The 16450-nt window shown below is 44.8% G+C and overlaps 1 protein-coding gene and 1 long non-coding RNA gene across 5 annotated transcripts in view; one reads left to right on the forward strand and one right to left on the reverse strand.

The window, feature by feature from the left end:
• The window catches only part of PDGFD (platelet derived growth factor D), a 229547-nt gene extending 228073 nt beyond the window's left edge, over positions 1-1474 (forward strand). For all 3 annotated transcript variants that reach the window (XM_090030102.1, XM_090030084.1, XM_090030074.1), the window contains one exon: positions 1432-1474. In XM_090030102.1, the coding sequence (XP_089886228.1) occupies positions 1432-1459 (28 nt within the window). In that variant the 3' untranslated portion in view covers positions 1460-1474. The remainder of the gene's footprint in view (positions 1-1431) is intronic.
• LOC149875241 (uncharacterized) overlaps positions 1-16450 on the reverse strand; it is an 86622-nt gene that overhangs the window by 28868 nt on the left and 41304 nt on the right. For both annotated transcript variants that reach the window (XR_016439462.1, XR_016439463.1), the window contains exon 2: positions 13348-13468. This is a non-coding gene — a long non-coding RNA (uncharacterized LOC149875241). The remainder of the gene's footprint in view (positions 1-13347; positions 13469-16450) is intronic.

Consider the following 16450-nt stretch of genomic DNA (forward strand, 5'->3'; position numbering starts at 1 on the left):
AAGGATGATTTTTTTCCCCACAACCTAGCAGATGCCCAAACCTCCAATACACTGGTTTTCAACCTTTTTTCATTTGTACACCCCTACTACATTTTGAATGGAGGTGCAGACCTTTTTGAATTATAAGTGTGGGTATTCACATACTTTTGATTGATGACAGTCATCTTTCACAGGCACCTTAGATATAGTTTGTGTGACTGCAGGGTTTGAAAACCGCTGCTCTAATAAAATGAAGTCTCCCTAATTCCACTAAAAGACTTAGGTATATAGGCTTAGATTTAAAAAAAGGGATTTGGAGCAATCAGATCACTTTTTATTCAGAATGTATGTGCATTTTCTCAACTGTGCAATCAGTGCAGTCCCATCTAAGTATTTAAGTACATGTGAAGTTTTGCCTACGCTAGTACTCAAGTGAGAAAGGACCTAGGTATTGGAAAATATAGTCATTGTTCATGCTCAGTAATTATAATTATGCAATTTGGAATGAAATTAACTGGTTAGGATTTGAATTCTGGCCATTTGGGATTCATAAACTAGGTGCCAAATTCTATCTAGGGCAGAATCTTATTCCACCCACCATCATGACAGATTGGGGGTGGGGGTGAGATGGACACTCACTTTCCCAGAAAAGGAAGCATGTTAGTTCAAACCAGCTCCTCAGCATTTGTATAGATTGGGTGCTTCAGCAGGGCTTTTTGGTGCATTTATTTAATAGCTGATTACTGAGTTTAAAGAGCCATTTTTTGGGTTGTGTTATGTATGTAAACAGATGTCTAAGGCATAGCTAATGACCATGTTCTGCTTTACACAACTAGGGTCAAAGACTGAATCTTTCTTCACCTGGATACCCACATTATAGCCCCATTTTATGAATCCAGCAGTATTTGTACATCTTCAGAGATGCATCCTATTTAACTCAAGCATCATGCATTGAGGCAAATAGATGTCTAATGTTCCTCCACTGGACAATTTAGGTTGCAACAGCCCACAGGTGGTGCATGCTTAAACTGTCTCAGAGATACTGGCAGCACTTTGAGAAAGCCTCTCATGGGAGATAGCTGAATGCCAGGGTTTTTCACTAGCAGCTCTCAGAAGATGTTTGGAGATGCTACAGAATTGCACGAGAACACTTGCTCAGCTGGCCACCATAATACAAGGTCACACATGCATACATCCCTGCTGCATTTGAGAAGCCCTGAAGACTCTGTCCATGGTACCACAACAGTCAGGGAGACTGGATGGAATGTGGCACCACATCCTAGCACATCATGCAGATAGTAAGTTAAACCAGCTATTGAGGCTCACAGCAATACCTTGTGACCACTCACCTTATAGGCAAGGCAGAGGTGAGATGCTGATGGAAGGGTGGGGAGAGGAGAAACTACTGCACACACAGCACTATAGCACAGTTATCCCTCTCTCTTCCCCCAGGTGCAGCTTGAGAGAAGGCCTCAGCTAATGTACATTCTGGCATATTCCCTCCAACTCATTCTAGAACACGTCCAAGATGCCCACTTCTAGATGGCCAATGGACACCCATGGATCTATCCCGTAGAGCTTTTCAAGATGCTTGTGGAGACTCACCTCCTTATAGAGTGGAAAGGTAAGGTCACTTTTCATGGTGGGAGAAACAGAATTACCCTCCTATTGGGACTGGTCCTAGTCCTCTAAGATCTGCTAGGTAACTCACTCATCCTGCCACTGAGTGTTGGAGAACAGTTGTAGCTATCATCTGTTATCCACCAGTCAGGTTAGAGCTATACAGGAGAAGAACCTTCCCCAAGCTAACCTTCCCTTCATACTCCAGTTCCCAGTGCCTCTTCCCAGCACACCTCCACTTAGACAACTTAAGGACACTTCCCTAACCCCCCAGGAAAGACTCTCAAAAATCCAGTTTCTGAAGGACACACCAGAAGTGGGAAACCATAGCAATGGAGGGGACCTATCATAGGGGGACCTGCAATACCCTTGCCTCATACAGGGCAGGGCAAAGTGCCACAGCTGAGCCACTATGAAGGTGGTTTCTGTTGAGAGGGGAAAGATGGGAAGACTGGACCCTAGGAAAATGCAGGAAAATATGGGATAAGTGTATAGTTGACAAAGCCAGGCTTTTTTCACCTTTCAGACCTTTACTTTTACAAGTCTCCAGAAACAGCCTAAAAACACAAGCAAGGCAGATCTACGGCTCCGTAGTTAATCATAGGTAGCAGCCCTTTATCCGCAGCACTTCGTGAAATGGCCAAGAACTCTATTGCAGTCTCTAGCCAGCTTCAAATCTAGGCACCAGGACAGCCATAGGTTGCTCTATTGCTACCCACCTTCTGGAGGCAGAAGTGGCTCTTAGATACTCAGCACTGCATCTGATTCTACTGGACTGTAGCTGGGCAAACCATAGGGTGGATTGTCTAGAAGTGCCATGATACCACTCTGATCACATGCAGTGACTGGTCAGCCAATCTAAGAGACAGCATAAGGACCTGACAAGTGATGACTGTGGAAGCAGCCAAAAAAAGATGGAGTTCCATGCACCTGATAATCACCTCCCAATAAAAGCTCCCCAGACTCTATTCCATGCCCTACTCGCATTGCATTTTTGCCTACAACTAGAGATCCCTCCCTTCTTTTCAGTTCTGTGGTCTATTCCTGGTTTGGCACAGAGAAGACATGTTCCTGCAGCTTCCCTGACAAGCAGTCACACTCCATGAGGGTGTTGTGGTGCACCCCTTTCTTGGGTGTTCTTCCATGTGCTAGGCCATAGAGGGTGCTTGTACATGTTAAGGGGGTTAGTCCATGCAATGGGGTTTAAAAACTCACCATTTCAAATAGGGGCTTCCATCACTGTTACAGCGAGCAGCCCAACCTTTTTTTTTTTGCAGAGCCTGCCCCTGCATCTTCCACAGCTGGGGGACAACCTTGCAGAAGGCTGAGCAGCCCCTGAGCTGGGAGGGGGCAGGGGCTAGTCCTTCCCTCCACAATGGCAGCACCCCTCAGAGCCACCTGGGTGGCCAGATGCTGCCCCAGCTTGGGCTCAGGAAAGACTTGGATTAGGCTGGGTGCTGCCTCCAAGCTGAAGCAGCACCCTCCCACTAGCTGCCCACCTGGGTGGCTCTGGGGGGCACTGCCACTGTGGAGGGAAGGCTTGGGGTCCCCCTGAAGCTCAGGGCCCACCAGCAGCTTGCCGCCTGGCTACGGGAGAGGCAGGCAGGCTCCACCAAAAAAAGAATTGGGCACTTTTGCCTTTCACCCATATCTCTTGCAGCAGGAGGATTGGGGGGCACGATATCAGAAGGCTCCAATGTTGCAGATAGCTATGTTGCAAACTTAACTATGTGATGTGGCTTAGTTTGTGACATAAAAAACTCATTTAAATCATAAAAAATCTTGTACGTATACAGTGTGACACAATTAAACCACTAAAACAGGCAATTTTCATCACAGGTGCAAACACCCAAAGTCTTTAATGACCTGCAGCTCCTGAGAGGTGAAATTTGGGTGGCACAGAGAGGCTTCATGGTGCCTGTGTCCTGGTCTCCATTACTGGCAAATTTAGAATCATAGAAAGATAGGGTTGGAAGGGACCTCAGGAGGTCATCTAATCCAACTACCTGCTCAAAGGACCAGCCCCAACTAGATCATTCCAGCGAAAGCTTTGTCTAGCCAAGTCTTGAAAACCTCCAAGGATGGAGATTTCACCACCTCTCTGGGTAACCTGTTCCAGTGCTTGACCACCCTCTAAGTGAGAAAATTCTTCCTAATATCTATCCTAAACTTCCCTTGCTGCAACTTGAGACCATTGCTCCTTGTTCTGTCAACTTCCACCACTGAAAACAGTCTAGCTCTTGGGCCCCTCTCAGTCTCCTCTTCTGTAGACTAAGTAAAACCAGTTCCCTTAGCCTTTCCTCAGAAGTCATATGCTCCCAGCCTTTTGCTGGACTCTCTCCAATTTGTCCACATCCTTTCTGTAGTGGGGAGCCCAAAACTGAACACAGTATTCCAGATGTAGCTCAGCAGTGCTGAATAGAGAGGAATAATCACTTCCCTTGACCTCCTGGCAACACATCCACCAATGTGGCCCAGTATGCCATTAGCCTTCTTTGCAACAAGGGCACACTGCTGGTTCATATTCAGCTTATTGTCCACTGTAACCCACAGGTCTTCTGCAGAGCTGCTGCCCAGCCAGTTGGCCCCCAGCCAGTACTGGTACATGGGATTGTTCCATCCTAAGTGCAGGACTTTGCACTTGTCCCTGTTGAACCTCATGAAATTTTTTTTGGCCCAATACTCCAATTTTTTTAGGTCACTCTCAATCCTAGCCCTAGTCTCCAGCGTATCTACTACTCCCCCCAGCTTGGTTTCATCTGCAGATTTGCTGAGTGTGCACTCTATGCCATCTTCCAGGTCATTGTTGAAGACATTGAATAAAACCAGCCCCAGGACCAACCCCTGGGGCACTCCACTTGATACTGGCTTCCAGCTAGACATTGAGCCATTGATTACTACTCTCTGAGCCCAGTGCTCCAGCCAGTTTTCTATGCACCTTACAGTCCATTCATCCAGCCCAATTTGATACATGACAGCTGTAGTCTGGCTCAGAATTATGACTTAGTAGCAGGATTCAGGATATGGCCTGATGGAATTACATTAATGCAAGAGAAAGGGGGCCCTGGCCTGCTGTACACAGGAGAAGCTGTCAAAAAAGTAGATCAGCAGTCTTTAGTATGTCCACTCACCAGCTGAATGGGTTGAGAGAAGTAACACATGAGAAGTGTGATTTCAGGAGAAATTTGACAGTGGAGAGAGTCAGTCAGTGGCTGAAGAAGTCTAAATATTGGATATGTGTGGACTTCCTTACTTATCTGAAGGAAAAACTTCGAAGTTTGCTACTAACAGTCCACAAAGCTTTCTTTCCCTCTGTAAACACTTCCTGTTACAGTTTGAGTCATGTCTGCCAACATGTTTTTCCTATATGAAGTAACACTTTAATGATGCCTGCCACTAAAAGCTTTTCCAAAGAGTGCAGTACAGTCTGGCCTATGGGAAGGGAGTGTCAGTTAAGTGGAGCACCATGAGGGGAAGTCTGCTCTCTCTTGCCCAGTACTCGTTTTGCAGTTTTTCCAGTGACTCAGTAATGAAAAATATACAAACGTTGTAAGGAAAGGCTCATTATTCCAACCAAGTTAGTATCCACCTTCCTCCAACCTGAGCTACAGAATAAAGCTCCTTTTGGCTTGTTCTCCTTCTGGCCACATGATGTTTTCTCTCTTGGCTAGTTAGCAGCCTGGCTTCAAAAAGATAGTGTTATTAGTGCTATCTGGCCTAGAGTCTGTTCTTTCCTGGTTGTCTAAGTAGCCACTTTGGGATCAACTACATGGCATTTCAGATATTTACATGTCCATAGAAACAGTACTGAAACAATAGCTAGGTGAGTGGGACAGGAGCTCTGGGTGCTGCCTAAGGAAGGATACTGTAATGGAGCTCAGGGGTTGTCTCACCCTCCCATTCCCCCATCCTCCCACCTCCTCCCAGCTCCCACCCTCCCTGCAGTAGCTTCAGCAGAGAAGGGCAGACAAATAGTGATGTCCCACAGAGTAGGAAGAGAGGCCAAAGGGTTGCTGCTGTTGGGAGAGATGTCACCTCCCTTTTTTCCTGCTAAAAAACAGTGCTTATGGCCACCAGCATGCATGCCAGCAGCAAAAAAAGGGGTAGCATCTACTTCAGTAGCAACAAACCTCCAGCCACTGCTGCTCTGCCCTTCCCACTGCTGGAACTGGAGTCAGAGCAGGAAAGGTGCAAGGAATGGCAGGGATGAGAGAGACGGCCAGTACTGGCCAGGTGCACCACAGCAGAGGAATTCTATTCCTGGATGTATGGCCCTGAGAGCATACACAGCTACATATGCACACAGACCAGGCACACTCACTGACAATGAGATAAGTCAACCCCCATCCTTTTTGACCAGTAGCTGAGTGGCTAAACACACCCCTTGGAAGCCAGAGGAACTGGGTTATAGGCCCTCCCCTTACCCAAAGGAGGTTTGACCCTGGCTCTCTAACTTTCTAGCATAGCACTCCACCCACCACACCTCAAGGCACCCGTTATCCCCAGGGTCTTTTCTAGCACTCCTTTAAAGTTAAACCACTAACGTGGGCAATAGAAAAACCGGATGGAGGGTAGCACAGGGATTAAGCTTCTGGTGCACTGGGAGCAAGGGCTCATGTGAAAATGGAGATCCCCCTCCCTTCCAAGCCAGCAGTTGTCTTATTGAGACATAGTTCCACCTGGCTGCACATATCTCTGCAATACTTCCCTTGCATTTCATAGACATTAGGGCTGGAAGGGACCTCGGGAGATCATCGAATCCAGCCCCCAACATGGCTGCATGGCTGCCTAGGAAGCCAGTTTCAAAAGAGGCACTGGCTAAGGGATTCAATGATATCTGATTTATAATGTTGTGGCTAGAATACTATTCCTGGGAGTCAGAGAAACCCGAGTTGGAACACTCTCTGAGTATTGAGAGGTCTAGGACTCAAGTCACTTTAATTGAAGTGCCTGCAGCGTCATGTGTATTCAGCGTTCCTGCACTTCAAAATACCAATGGGGGGGTGGTGCTTGAACTAAAGCTCATTGGACTAAAGCTCAGCCACCACCAGTTTGAAGTGTGGGGATGCTGAATAGAGGTGACATGGAGGCTTCTGGAGCACATTATTTAACACGCTGCAGGAGACTTGATTAATTGAGTCTTCTCTGACGCGTACTAATTACCATGCATTGAAGAAGATGTCCAGCATGTCTATAGGTGCCCCCTGTGTCTAAGTCCTGTACTTATGTGTTTTGGTCAACTCCAGGTTTGGGTACTTAATGCTGCTATGCATTCACAAAGGGTACACATGCATGCTGTAGGAGCAGCATACCTACGTAATCAACTACAAGCACAGGACTAGCTATCCCAAAAACAGAATGCCTCTGGGCACACAAGTGCCAACCAGGAAGGGACAAGCAGGAAAGGAACAGAGTGTCACCCCTTATGTTTCGCAAACTGTCCTGCCTTGTGGGAGGCCAGGCTTGGGGAACGCGTGGGAGGGAAGAAGGTAGGCCTGCCAGAACCTAGGTCTCTCCAAGCTCCTTTGATCTCGACAGATGATTTAACCCCAAGGCTTTTGGTCAATGAGCATGCAATGGGATTACCATCACACTGGTCTCATTTCACTGTCAAACAGTTGCCAGTCCTGATTTTTCATTGGGTCACAGGGAGAAAACATGACTCTGTAAGTCTAGCAGTTACTCAGCTTTGGGGGTATACACAGACTAGCTAGGGACAGACATTCAAAAAGCCTGAGCCTGAGCCTGAATTGATTCAATCTTTGCAGGTTAGTCTAACCTGTAAAGTTTGAACCCATCTGAAGGTGGATAGGCATTCCCTATTCATTCCAGAAATGCAGGCACATGCATACAGTGGCTCAGGCTAGAAGCTTGGGGGTGCTAGAGCAGCCCTCCCTTCCCTTCCATAGCAGTGAGCTGAGGGGAGGCATGGCCAGGCCCCAGAAGAATGTTCTGATTAGCCCAGCAGAGAATTGATAATAGTGTTTATCACCCCTCAGTGTTTATCATCCCATTAAAAAAACAATAGAGGGACATTACCAGCTACCTGCTGATTCTGCCTTTGTCACAGCATGTACCAGACCGTAGGCAGCATGTAGTATGCTAGCTAATATACAGATACCTCTCAGCAAGGCAGAGGAGCGGAGGGATTTCCTTCTTAACAGGAAGTAGTGAGTGGGAGGGGGGGAGCTGCAGCCAGGGAGCAGGGGGGTGGGGCCAGCCCTGCTGTGGACCAGAAAGCTCTGCCCAGCCTAGCAAGCATGCTGGAATGAGTCTGGTTTAATGTAAACCAGTAAGGGGCCTGGGACAGACAATGTATAAACTGGTTTGAACCAAATCAGTTAAGTCTAATACTACATTCAACAAGGTTTATCTCAAACCAGTTTCAGCCATTTTCAGACTGGTTTATGTGCAAAAAATATCTGTTCTGTTACGGGTTTAAACTAGTTTTTGATCACTTAGACTGGTTTATGTGTAATGTCTGTCCCTAGCCTATGCGTGTACATGTTAAGTTGAATTGAAATGGACCATAAATGCTCTTAGGCACCACTGTGGCAGTAGTGAATCATTTATGATGACATGCAATAGGAACAAAGTTAGTCCCACAGGGCAAAAATACAGCCCCTGCATGATGCAGGAATCAAATTTATGTTCAAGTTGGCATAAGTCGCTGTATTTACTGTGAACTATGGGTGTACATGTGTAGATGCACCCCTGTGCACCAGTCTGAGCGACTCAGCACCTGTCTCTCACATAGAACCACCCAAAATCTACTCTACAGACCAGTGATTTGTTCACCTAAGGCCTCTGATAGCCAAGTTTCATAGTAGCTAGGGTCAGGAGGGACCTGAACAGATCATCTAGCCTGACCCCCTGCCACAGGCAGGAATGAATGCTGGGTTCACAAGACCCCAGACAGGTGATCATCCAACCTCCTCTTGAATTTGCCCAAGGTAAGGGTGAGGGCCACTTCCCTGGGAAGTTGGTTCCAGATTTTGGCCACCCTAACTGTAAAATATTGCCTTCTGATCTCTAACCTAAACCTATTCTCCATCAGCTTATCACCATTGTTCCTTGTCACCCCAGGAGGTGCTGGGGAGAAAAGGGCTCTACTTATTTGTTGTTGAGTTTGTTTCTCAGTTTTAAAAAGAGGTTCTCCTGCTAAGGCCTGGTAAGATAGATCCTCTAAATTTAGATTTTAAAAATTGGAAAAGACTCTGGAACAGACCCTTAAGCATATTGCCTAAAATATGGGCAGTACCTTCGAGAATACTTAATGCCAAATAAACCCAACCTATGCTACTCTGTTATATTACAGAAATGACATTCACAATAACCTTTACATCAAAACGCCAAGACTCAGATTCTGCTGTTCATTTCTTTCCAAAGGTCAAGCAGGGATTTGTATGCCCTGAGGAAAAAATTGCTATCAATAGTTAGGAAGATGTCATTTCAGTGCTCATTAAAGCACAACCAGGCAAAATGCTGCAATTTTCCCAATTTAAATACCTCTGAACACCAATTACAGTTTTAGTTATTAAATCAAGATAAAACATGTGGATTTGTGCAACAGATTTATTGTTTTTCAATCTAAATGAAGACACTTGGGTCCAATTTAAAGCCATGACAAGGAAAGGTAAGCAATTTAGCTTCATTGAGATATGCAGCTAGCATGTACCTGAAATCTTTGGAACTGAAAACTCAAACTAAGTAAGCAATTTTATTAATTGAAGTAGAACTGAAGTATCCCTTAGTAAGCCTTTTTTCATAAAGCTAATTTGAGAAGCAAGTTCAAACTAGCCCCTGCATTTGGTATCAGTAACATATGGTACTGGTTCTGTGTTAATGCCAAATATTTCTTGCTTTAATTTCAGATATGAGTGCATTTGTCTGATATATGTTTCAGCAATGGATGTCATAGAATCTTTTACCTTATACTTTGACTTTCACTACAGTGACTTCAGAGAATGGAGCCCAAAGAGCAGTTCCTGTATAGGAGGACATGGTTAATCTGTATGTGTAAATTTCCTGATAAAAACGAGATAGTGATCCAGAGCAGTTTACATACATACTGCAGGAGGCTCATTCCTGGGTTTTATTATTTTGGTAAATGTGTGCTGCAACTGTCTGTTTTTGGCTGTGCAATATAGCATTGTCTTTTTACACAAGGCTGTTTCAGCTCTCCACTAACAGCTACAAACTGGCAAAATGAAAATCAACCTATGGACTTAATTTGTGATGTGTCAGCTAAGAACAAAACTACTGCTCCTATCAGCCTTTTTGCTGACCTGAGACCCTGTAGGATGAACAGAACATTCTCCAGCCCTAGCCGGTGGGCATGGTGTGAAAAAAACTATTAACAACCTAAAATAATCTAATTTGCTCAGTCTGACAAAAGGAAGGTACAGGGAATGATTTCTCCATGTAAATATATCAGGTTTTGCCCAAAAGGGAAAAAAACTGCTTAAGCTGAAGGGCTATGACGGCACAAAAGTCAATGGCTACAAACTGGCATGAATACATTTGGACTGGAAATTAGAACAAAGTTTCTAGCCATCAGAGCAGAAAGGTTCCGGAATAGCCTTCCAGTTACCGGCAAACCCCGCCCCCGCCACCTATTTTTGTGAAAAGGATAATAGGGCATGGCTATTTGTGATAGCATGGAACAGGACTTGAATTAAGAGGTCTCTTCCAGCCCTACTCTTAACCTCTCAGGGAAAGCACGAGATGCATGAAGAGACAGGAATAGCGCAGCCAAACTTCTGAGAAACCATCTGACAAATGGGAAACTGTGCGAAGGAGCAGGGTGCAGAAGACAGTGAGAATTTACATGAGGAACAGACTGTAATCAACAGACATCATGGCCATATTGAGTCTGTGCTAGAGGGGAAGTAGTAGAGACTGGTAACACCCCCTTATCTGGAAGGCTGATGAAAGGGTCTTGAAAGGAACTCTTGGGAACATAGAGGCAGCAGCTGATTGAGGCTCTTATGGAAAAAGCAGCCTTTATATTACCAGGCATAAGAGTAGTTTGGGAGATGCACGGAGGCCTAGAAATTGTAGGAAGTTCATCACTTGTGTCCCTGCTGTATCACATTTAGGAAAATATACTGCACTATTAGATGAGGGTACCAAATGCCCTGATGGAAAATATGTAGAAGAAACCAAACAACAACTGTGCACCAGAATGAAAGCACACTGAAAACATATTAAAGACAAGAATATCCAACTACCTGTGGGGGCACATTTCTCACAAGACAGCCACTCCCTCTCTGATCGCTCAGTTTTAATCCTCAAAGGAAACTTACAAAACACCTTTTGTAGACAAGCCTAAGAACTTCACTTCATAAATCTACTGGATACAAAAAATCACAGATTCAATATAGATGTTACGGCTGTGCGGAACCAGCACTGTTTCATTCCAACTTCTGTTTTGCTGTTTCCAGGGGACAGTGTTTCATTCTGAGTTTTGTTTCATTTCAAAAACACTGTTCCATCTTGTTTTGTCGAAACTGTTTCAGTGTTTTGACACTGTTTCGACATTTTGCCCATAAACTATGATGGAGAAGCACAAAACTGCCTATAACTTTGTCATTTCTTGCCTGATTCAGATGAACCTTACAGGAATAGTAGCATCTTCTGAGGCCATGAAGTCTGCCAAGTTTCAAGGACATAGGTGGAGTGGTTTCTGGGAAACGGTACCTCAAATTCTTGAAAGCAAAACTTGTGTTACTGTTGTGTGTTGAGGCACAGTGGGGTGAAAACTGCAGAGATGGTAGCCCCTGCTGAGGCCATAATGCTTGCCAAGTTTCAAGGAGATCAGCACAGGGGTTTCTGGGAAACTGCAACTCAAACTGTTCAGAGCAAAACTTGTGTCACTTGTAAGTGTGAAAGCACAGAGAAAGCTCAGTTCAAGCAATGCTTTTTATGATGCTGTTTTTCCTGTCCCTCTCCCAGATAAATGGGATTGGAAGGGACCTCAGGGAAGGATCACAATCACTGGTCAGCTACACATGTCAGTATCAGAGCAGTCCTTCCCTCCTTCTTCCCCCTCTTCTCCTTAGTTTCTCTTTAGCTGCAGGCAAGCCAGCTTCAAAACTTGAAATATTTCAACATGTTTTGACTACCCTTGTTTTGTTTCAAGGCTGTTTCAAAGCATTTTGTTTTGTTTCAATTTCATTGTTTCAACCTCAAAATGAATTGAAACAGTGTTGAAATGAAACAGCCATCAAGATTACACACAGCCCTAATAGACATTGAATTTATGACACATTACATCCTGCCTGACATCTAATTCACCAGGTACCTGCCAGACCTGACCTTTTAAACTTTTCTTCCCACCCCCGCCCATTCCTTTTCTCCCCTCCCCTCCTTTTCTGCTTTTTGTCTTCCTAATTTATAGGTATTTCCTTTTTTACAGACAGCCTCTTTTCTACCTTGAATCACTATTACTGTATAGTCTTCTTGACTCACCTTTGGCTTTTTTATCCCCTGCCTTTCCCCCCTCCCTTTCCTGCTTTACCTTTTGTATTCCTAATTTCTACCTATTTACATACTCACTGACATCCTGCCATACTTTTAGCTTCTCTCATTCCTTGGAGTCTCAGAACAACAGAGACTCCCTATGTCTGAAGAAGAGTGACTGTGCCTGAAAGCTCAATAAGAACTTTTCCCAACTACTCTGTTGGTCTGATAAAAGCCATCACATTTACTCAAAGAACCTTGCCTGCTAACAGGAAATATTTACACATCTAGCCTTCACACAGTCAAACTGCTCCACACCTTCATTACTCCCTCATAAATATCAAACCTCATTTAATCTGCACAGTGCTAAGAGTACTCTTTCTCTATAGAATAATAGGCATCTTTCGGACTCGTGAGACAATAGATTTGCACCAAGTGAGGCATCAGCTGACTGAACATGTATGAGTGTGTCTGCAGAGCCCAATTCTCCAAGACAGACCCTTCAGCACTTGTCACATGTGAAGTTTGTATCTGAAAGTCCTAAATGTAGTTCCTAAGGTGGAACCTTAAGTTTCCTAAGGGTTTCTTTTTTCTCTGCATTTTGGGATTTTCTTTCCTCAAAAGCCTTCATTCCACACCTAGTAAACTGTTTTCAAGTGCTTCAGTTCTCAGTAATCTTTTCCCAGTTGTTTCACTCAGTTTTCATTGCCTTCATATCTCTCTGGAAAACATTTTTGAAATGGAGGGAAGGATGCCTATGTGGTCTTCTTCCTGTAAAGAGTTCTCCATACAAGATATCCTTGGGTATATGGCCATTGTCCATTCTCCCTGTATGATTATGATCCAACTATCCAAGTTGACACTGACTGAGAAGAGACTGGCATGTCCCAAGACCTCAGCATTGCTAACATTGTCCCACTATGACATTTTCAGAATTGGCAAAGGCAACATAAGTGGAAGCTGTTGAGGCTTTTCTTGAGCAGAGTATGTGGTCCAGTATTCACTGCCAAACAAAAGGGTATTGATGACAAAAGCATGATATATTTTGGCTTTGTTCTCAACAATCAGTCCCCAGACTAGGATACTAGTCATGTTTAAGCTACGCTCTTCAGCTCAGCTTCTTCCTTTTAACATTATTATTGTTATTGTTGTTACTATGATTATTACTGTTATCAGAATCATTTTTCTCCAAATATTCTTAAGCTATCTCTAAAAACACTGTGACATTTTTAGGATTTTTAAATCTCTGGGGTACTGACAGAAGATGAAGAAAAAATTACCTACAATTGGCTCTTTTCCTTTCCATGAAGAATTTCATCAAAAGCAAAAGTGCGTTTGAAAATGCACTCAAGTTTATCTGTAGAGTTCCCTTTGAATTGTCCATTGCTCTCCACACATCCACCCCCTGCAAAAAAAGGCAATATCTGAGTATCTTGAGATCCAGGGAAAGTTGACCAATCTTAAGGAATCAATGAAGGATCAAAGTAAAAAGTTCTAAATTTTTGTATTATTACCCACCCCAACAGCAGTTAAACTGTGAACAACAGTTAAACTGTGAGAAGAAATGATCCTGTGTAGGCACTTTAATCTGCTCATCAATATCATTGTGGGAAGGTTGTAGGCATGATGGTTCAGGAAATATGCATCATTTCCATCTGACTGGACAAAACCCATTGTTTAGTGGGCCAGTTATTAGGCAGATACATGGGGGAAGGAGAACAGAATCTTCAAAGCAGCTACAGAGTTATTCCATGTCACTCTCACATCTGATCCTAGTGGGGAAGGCCTAGAGGTATGGAGAGGCAGATGAAGTACCAGGGATGCATATGACCTACTGCTTTTGTAAAAGTACCTACACCATTCATTTGGCTTCAAGGACTACATCCAGATGAGTGCAGACATGCAATATGTGGTGCCACACACCCGTCTGCACATCACAGACCACACATGTTGGTGTCCCTCGCATTGCTACTTTATAGCATTGGGGGGGGGTTAAAAAAAACTGCACACCAAAAAAAACTGTGGAGGTACACATGGCAGCAATGCACACTGCCCAAACCCAGAGCCTGACTGGCCAAAGACATGCTCCAGCTGTTTTCTACCACAGCTGCAGCCCTGGAAGGCCCTCATGACCCCTGGCAAGGCTACTGGGGCAGCACAGTTACTGGCCCCAGCCTCCCCTACCCCAGCTGGGGTAACCTGCCATGTACCACAGTGGGCATGGCGCAGGCATTCCCCCAGGACAAGTAGCAGTGACACAAGGTGTGCCACTACTACTTGTCCCTGAGGAAACAAACATCCACACTTGTCTAGATACATCCAAGGAATTGATTCTTCAACTTATTATTGTTTGTTCTTTATTTTATTTTTATTTAGAGGTCTCAACTGATATTGCAACCCTACACCAAATACCTTACAACCTGAAGAGAAAAGACAGAGCTAGAGTGGGGTGAACACAAGGTGACAGGCAGTGTCTTGCTCAAGATCACGTACAGGAGCTGTGGCAGAACCAGTTCTAGAACTCAAGTCTCCTGTGTTCAGTTTTGTCTGAGGGTTGCTTCCCTCCCAAGTTTCTAATACAATATTTTAATATAGTATATTTGCACAAAATTTGAACCAAAGCATTTTGATACTTTATTTACATGAATCAGAAGGAAAATGAATTGGTCTACTTTTGTAGATAGTACAATAAATTCCAGTGTAACCATTATACTGCACTTCAAGGAAACCATATCCTCCATTAAAAATGCTTATTGCTATGCACCAGTTCTGAGCCTATAAACTGGTCAGTTTGCCAAGTATTTTGAATATCCATCACTATATACTGCAGCATAGTAAATCTGGAAATAAGCAGGAGTCATAGGGTTCATGATATATTAAAACCAGTCCTCTCCACTGTCAATTAGAAAATAATACTCTCTGTCCACTTCCCTGCCTGTGCTGAATGCCAGGATACAATATCATAGAATCACAGAAGTAGGGTAGGAAGGGACCTTGTAGATCTTCAAGTCTGACCCCCCGCCTGGGCGGGAGAAAAGACTAGATTCAAATGAGTCCAGCCAAGTAGTTATCAAGCCTCTTCTTAAAGACCCCCAGGGTAGGAGCCAGCACCACTTCCCTAGGAAGTTGGTTCCAGCTCCTAGCCGCCCTGACTGTGAAGTAGTTCTTGCAGATGTCTAATCTAAATCTACTCTCTAATAATTTGTGTCCATTGTTCCTTGTCATGCCAGGGGGCGCTAGGGGAAATAGTGTCTCCCCTAAACCCTTCTGGTCCCCCCTAGTGAGTTTATAGACAGTCACCAGGTCCCCCCTCAGCCTTCTCTTGTGAAGGCTGAACAGGTTTAGGTCCTGCAGTCTTTCAATGTAGGGTCTACCCTGTAGTCCCCGGATCATGCGGGTGGCCCTCCTCTGGACCCTTTCAATGTTGTCCACATCCCTCCTGAAGTGGGGCACACAGAACTGGATGCAGTACTCCAGCTGTGGCCTGACCAGCATCGCAAAGAAGAGGAGGATCACCTCCTTAGCTCTACCTGAGATGCACCTGTGGATACACGACAAGGCCCAGTTAGCCCTGCCAACCGTGACCTCGCACTGTCGGTCCATGTTCATCTTGGAGTCAATAATGACTCCAAGATCCCTTTCTGCCTCCATGCTCTCAAGAAGGGAGTTTACCATTCTATAAGTATGCTGCTGGTTTCTACTGCCTAAGTGCAGCACCCTGCACTTGTCAGTATTGAAATGCATCCTGTTTATGTCAGCCCACTCCTGTAACCTATCCAGGTCTTGCTGCAATCTTTCCCTCCCTACTAGTGTGCTCATCTCATCCCAAATTTTGGTATCATCAGCGAATTTAAACAGGGTGCATTTCACCCCGTCGTCCAAATCACTGATGAAGAACTTGAACAGCGCAGGCCCAAGGGCCGAGCCCTGCGGGACTCCACTGCCCATTTCCCTCCCGGGTTGAATATGACCCATCCACCACCACCCTCTGAGTACGACCCTTCAACCAATCTGCAATCCATCTGACTGCGTAGGCATCAATGCCACAGTCACCCAATTTTTTAATGAGGATGGGGTGGGAGATGGTGTCAAAGGCCTTGCTGAATTCTAGAAAGACTACATCCATGGCAACACCTGCATCCATTGCCTTTGTGACCTGATCATAAAAGGCAATCAGGTTGGTCTGAAATGACCTTCCCCTAATGAAACCGTGCTGGTTGCCCTTTAGCATCATCCCTGAAGCTAGTCCATCACAGATGTGCTCCTTGAGGATCTTCTCAAAGAGTTTCCCAAGGATAGAGGTAAGACTGACGGGCCTATAGTTGCCCGGGTCCTCTCTCTTCCCTTTTTTGAAGATGGGGACCACGTTAGCTATCTTCCAGTCATC

This window comes from Crocodylus siamensis, chromosome 1 (assembly GCF_052110815.1).
Source record: "Crocodylus siamensis isolate JL-2025a chromosome 1, ASM5211081v1, whole genome shotgun sequence".
In the NCBI taxonomy this organism is placed as follows: Eukaryota; Metazoa; Chordata; order Crocodylia; family Crocodylidae; genus Crocodylus; species Crocodylus siamensis.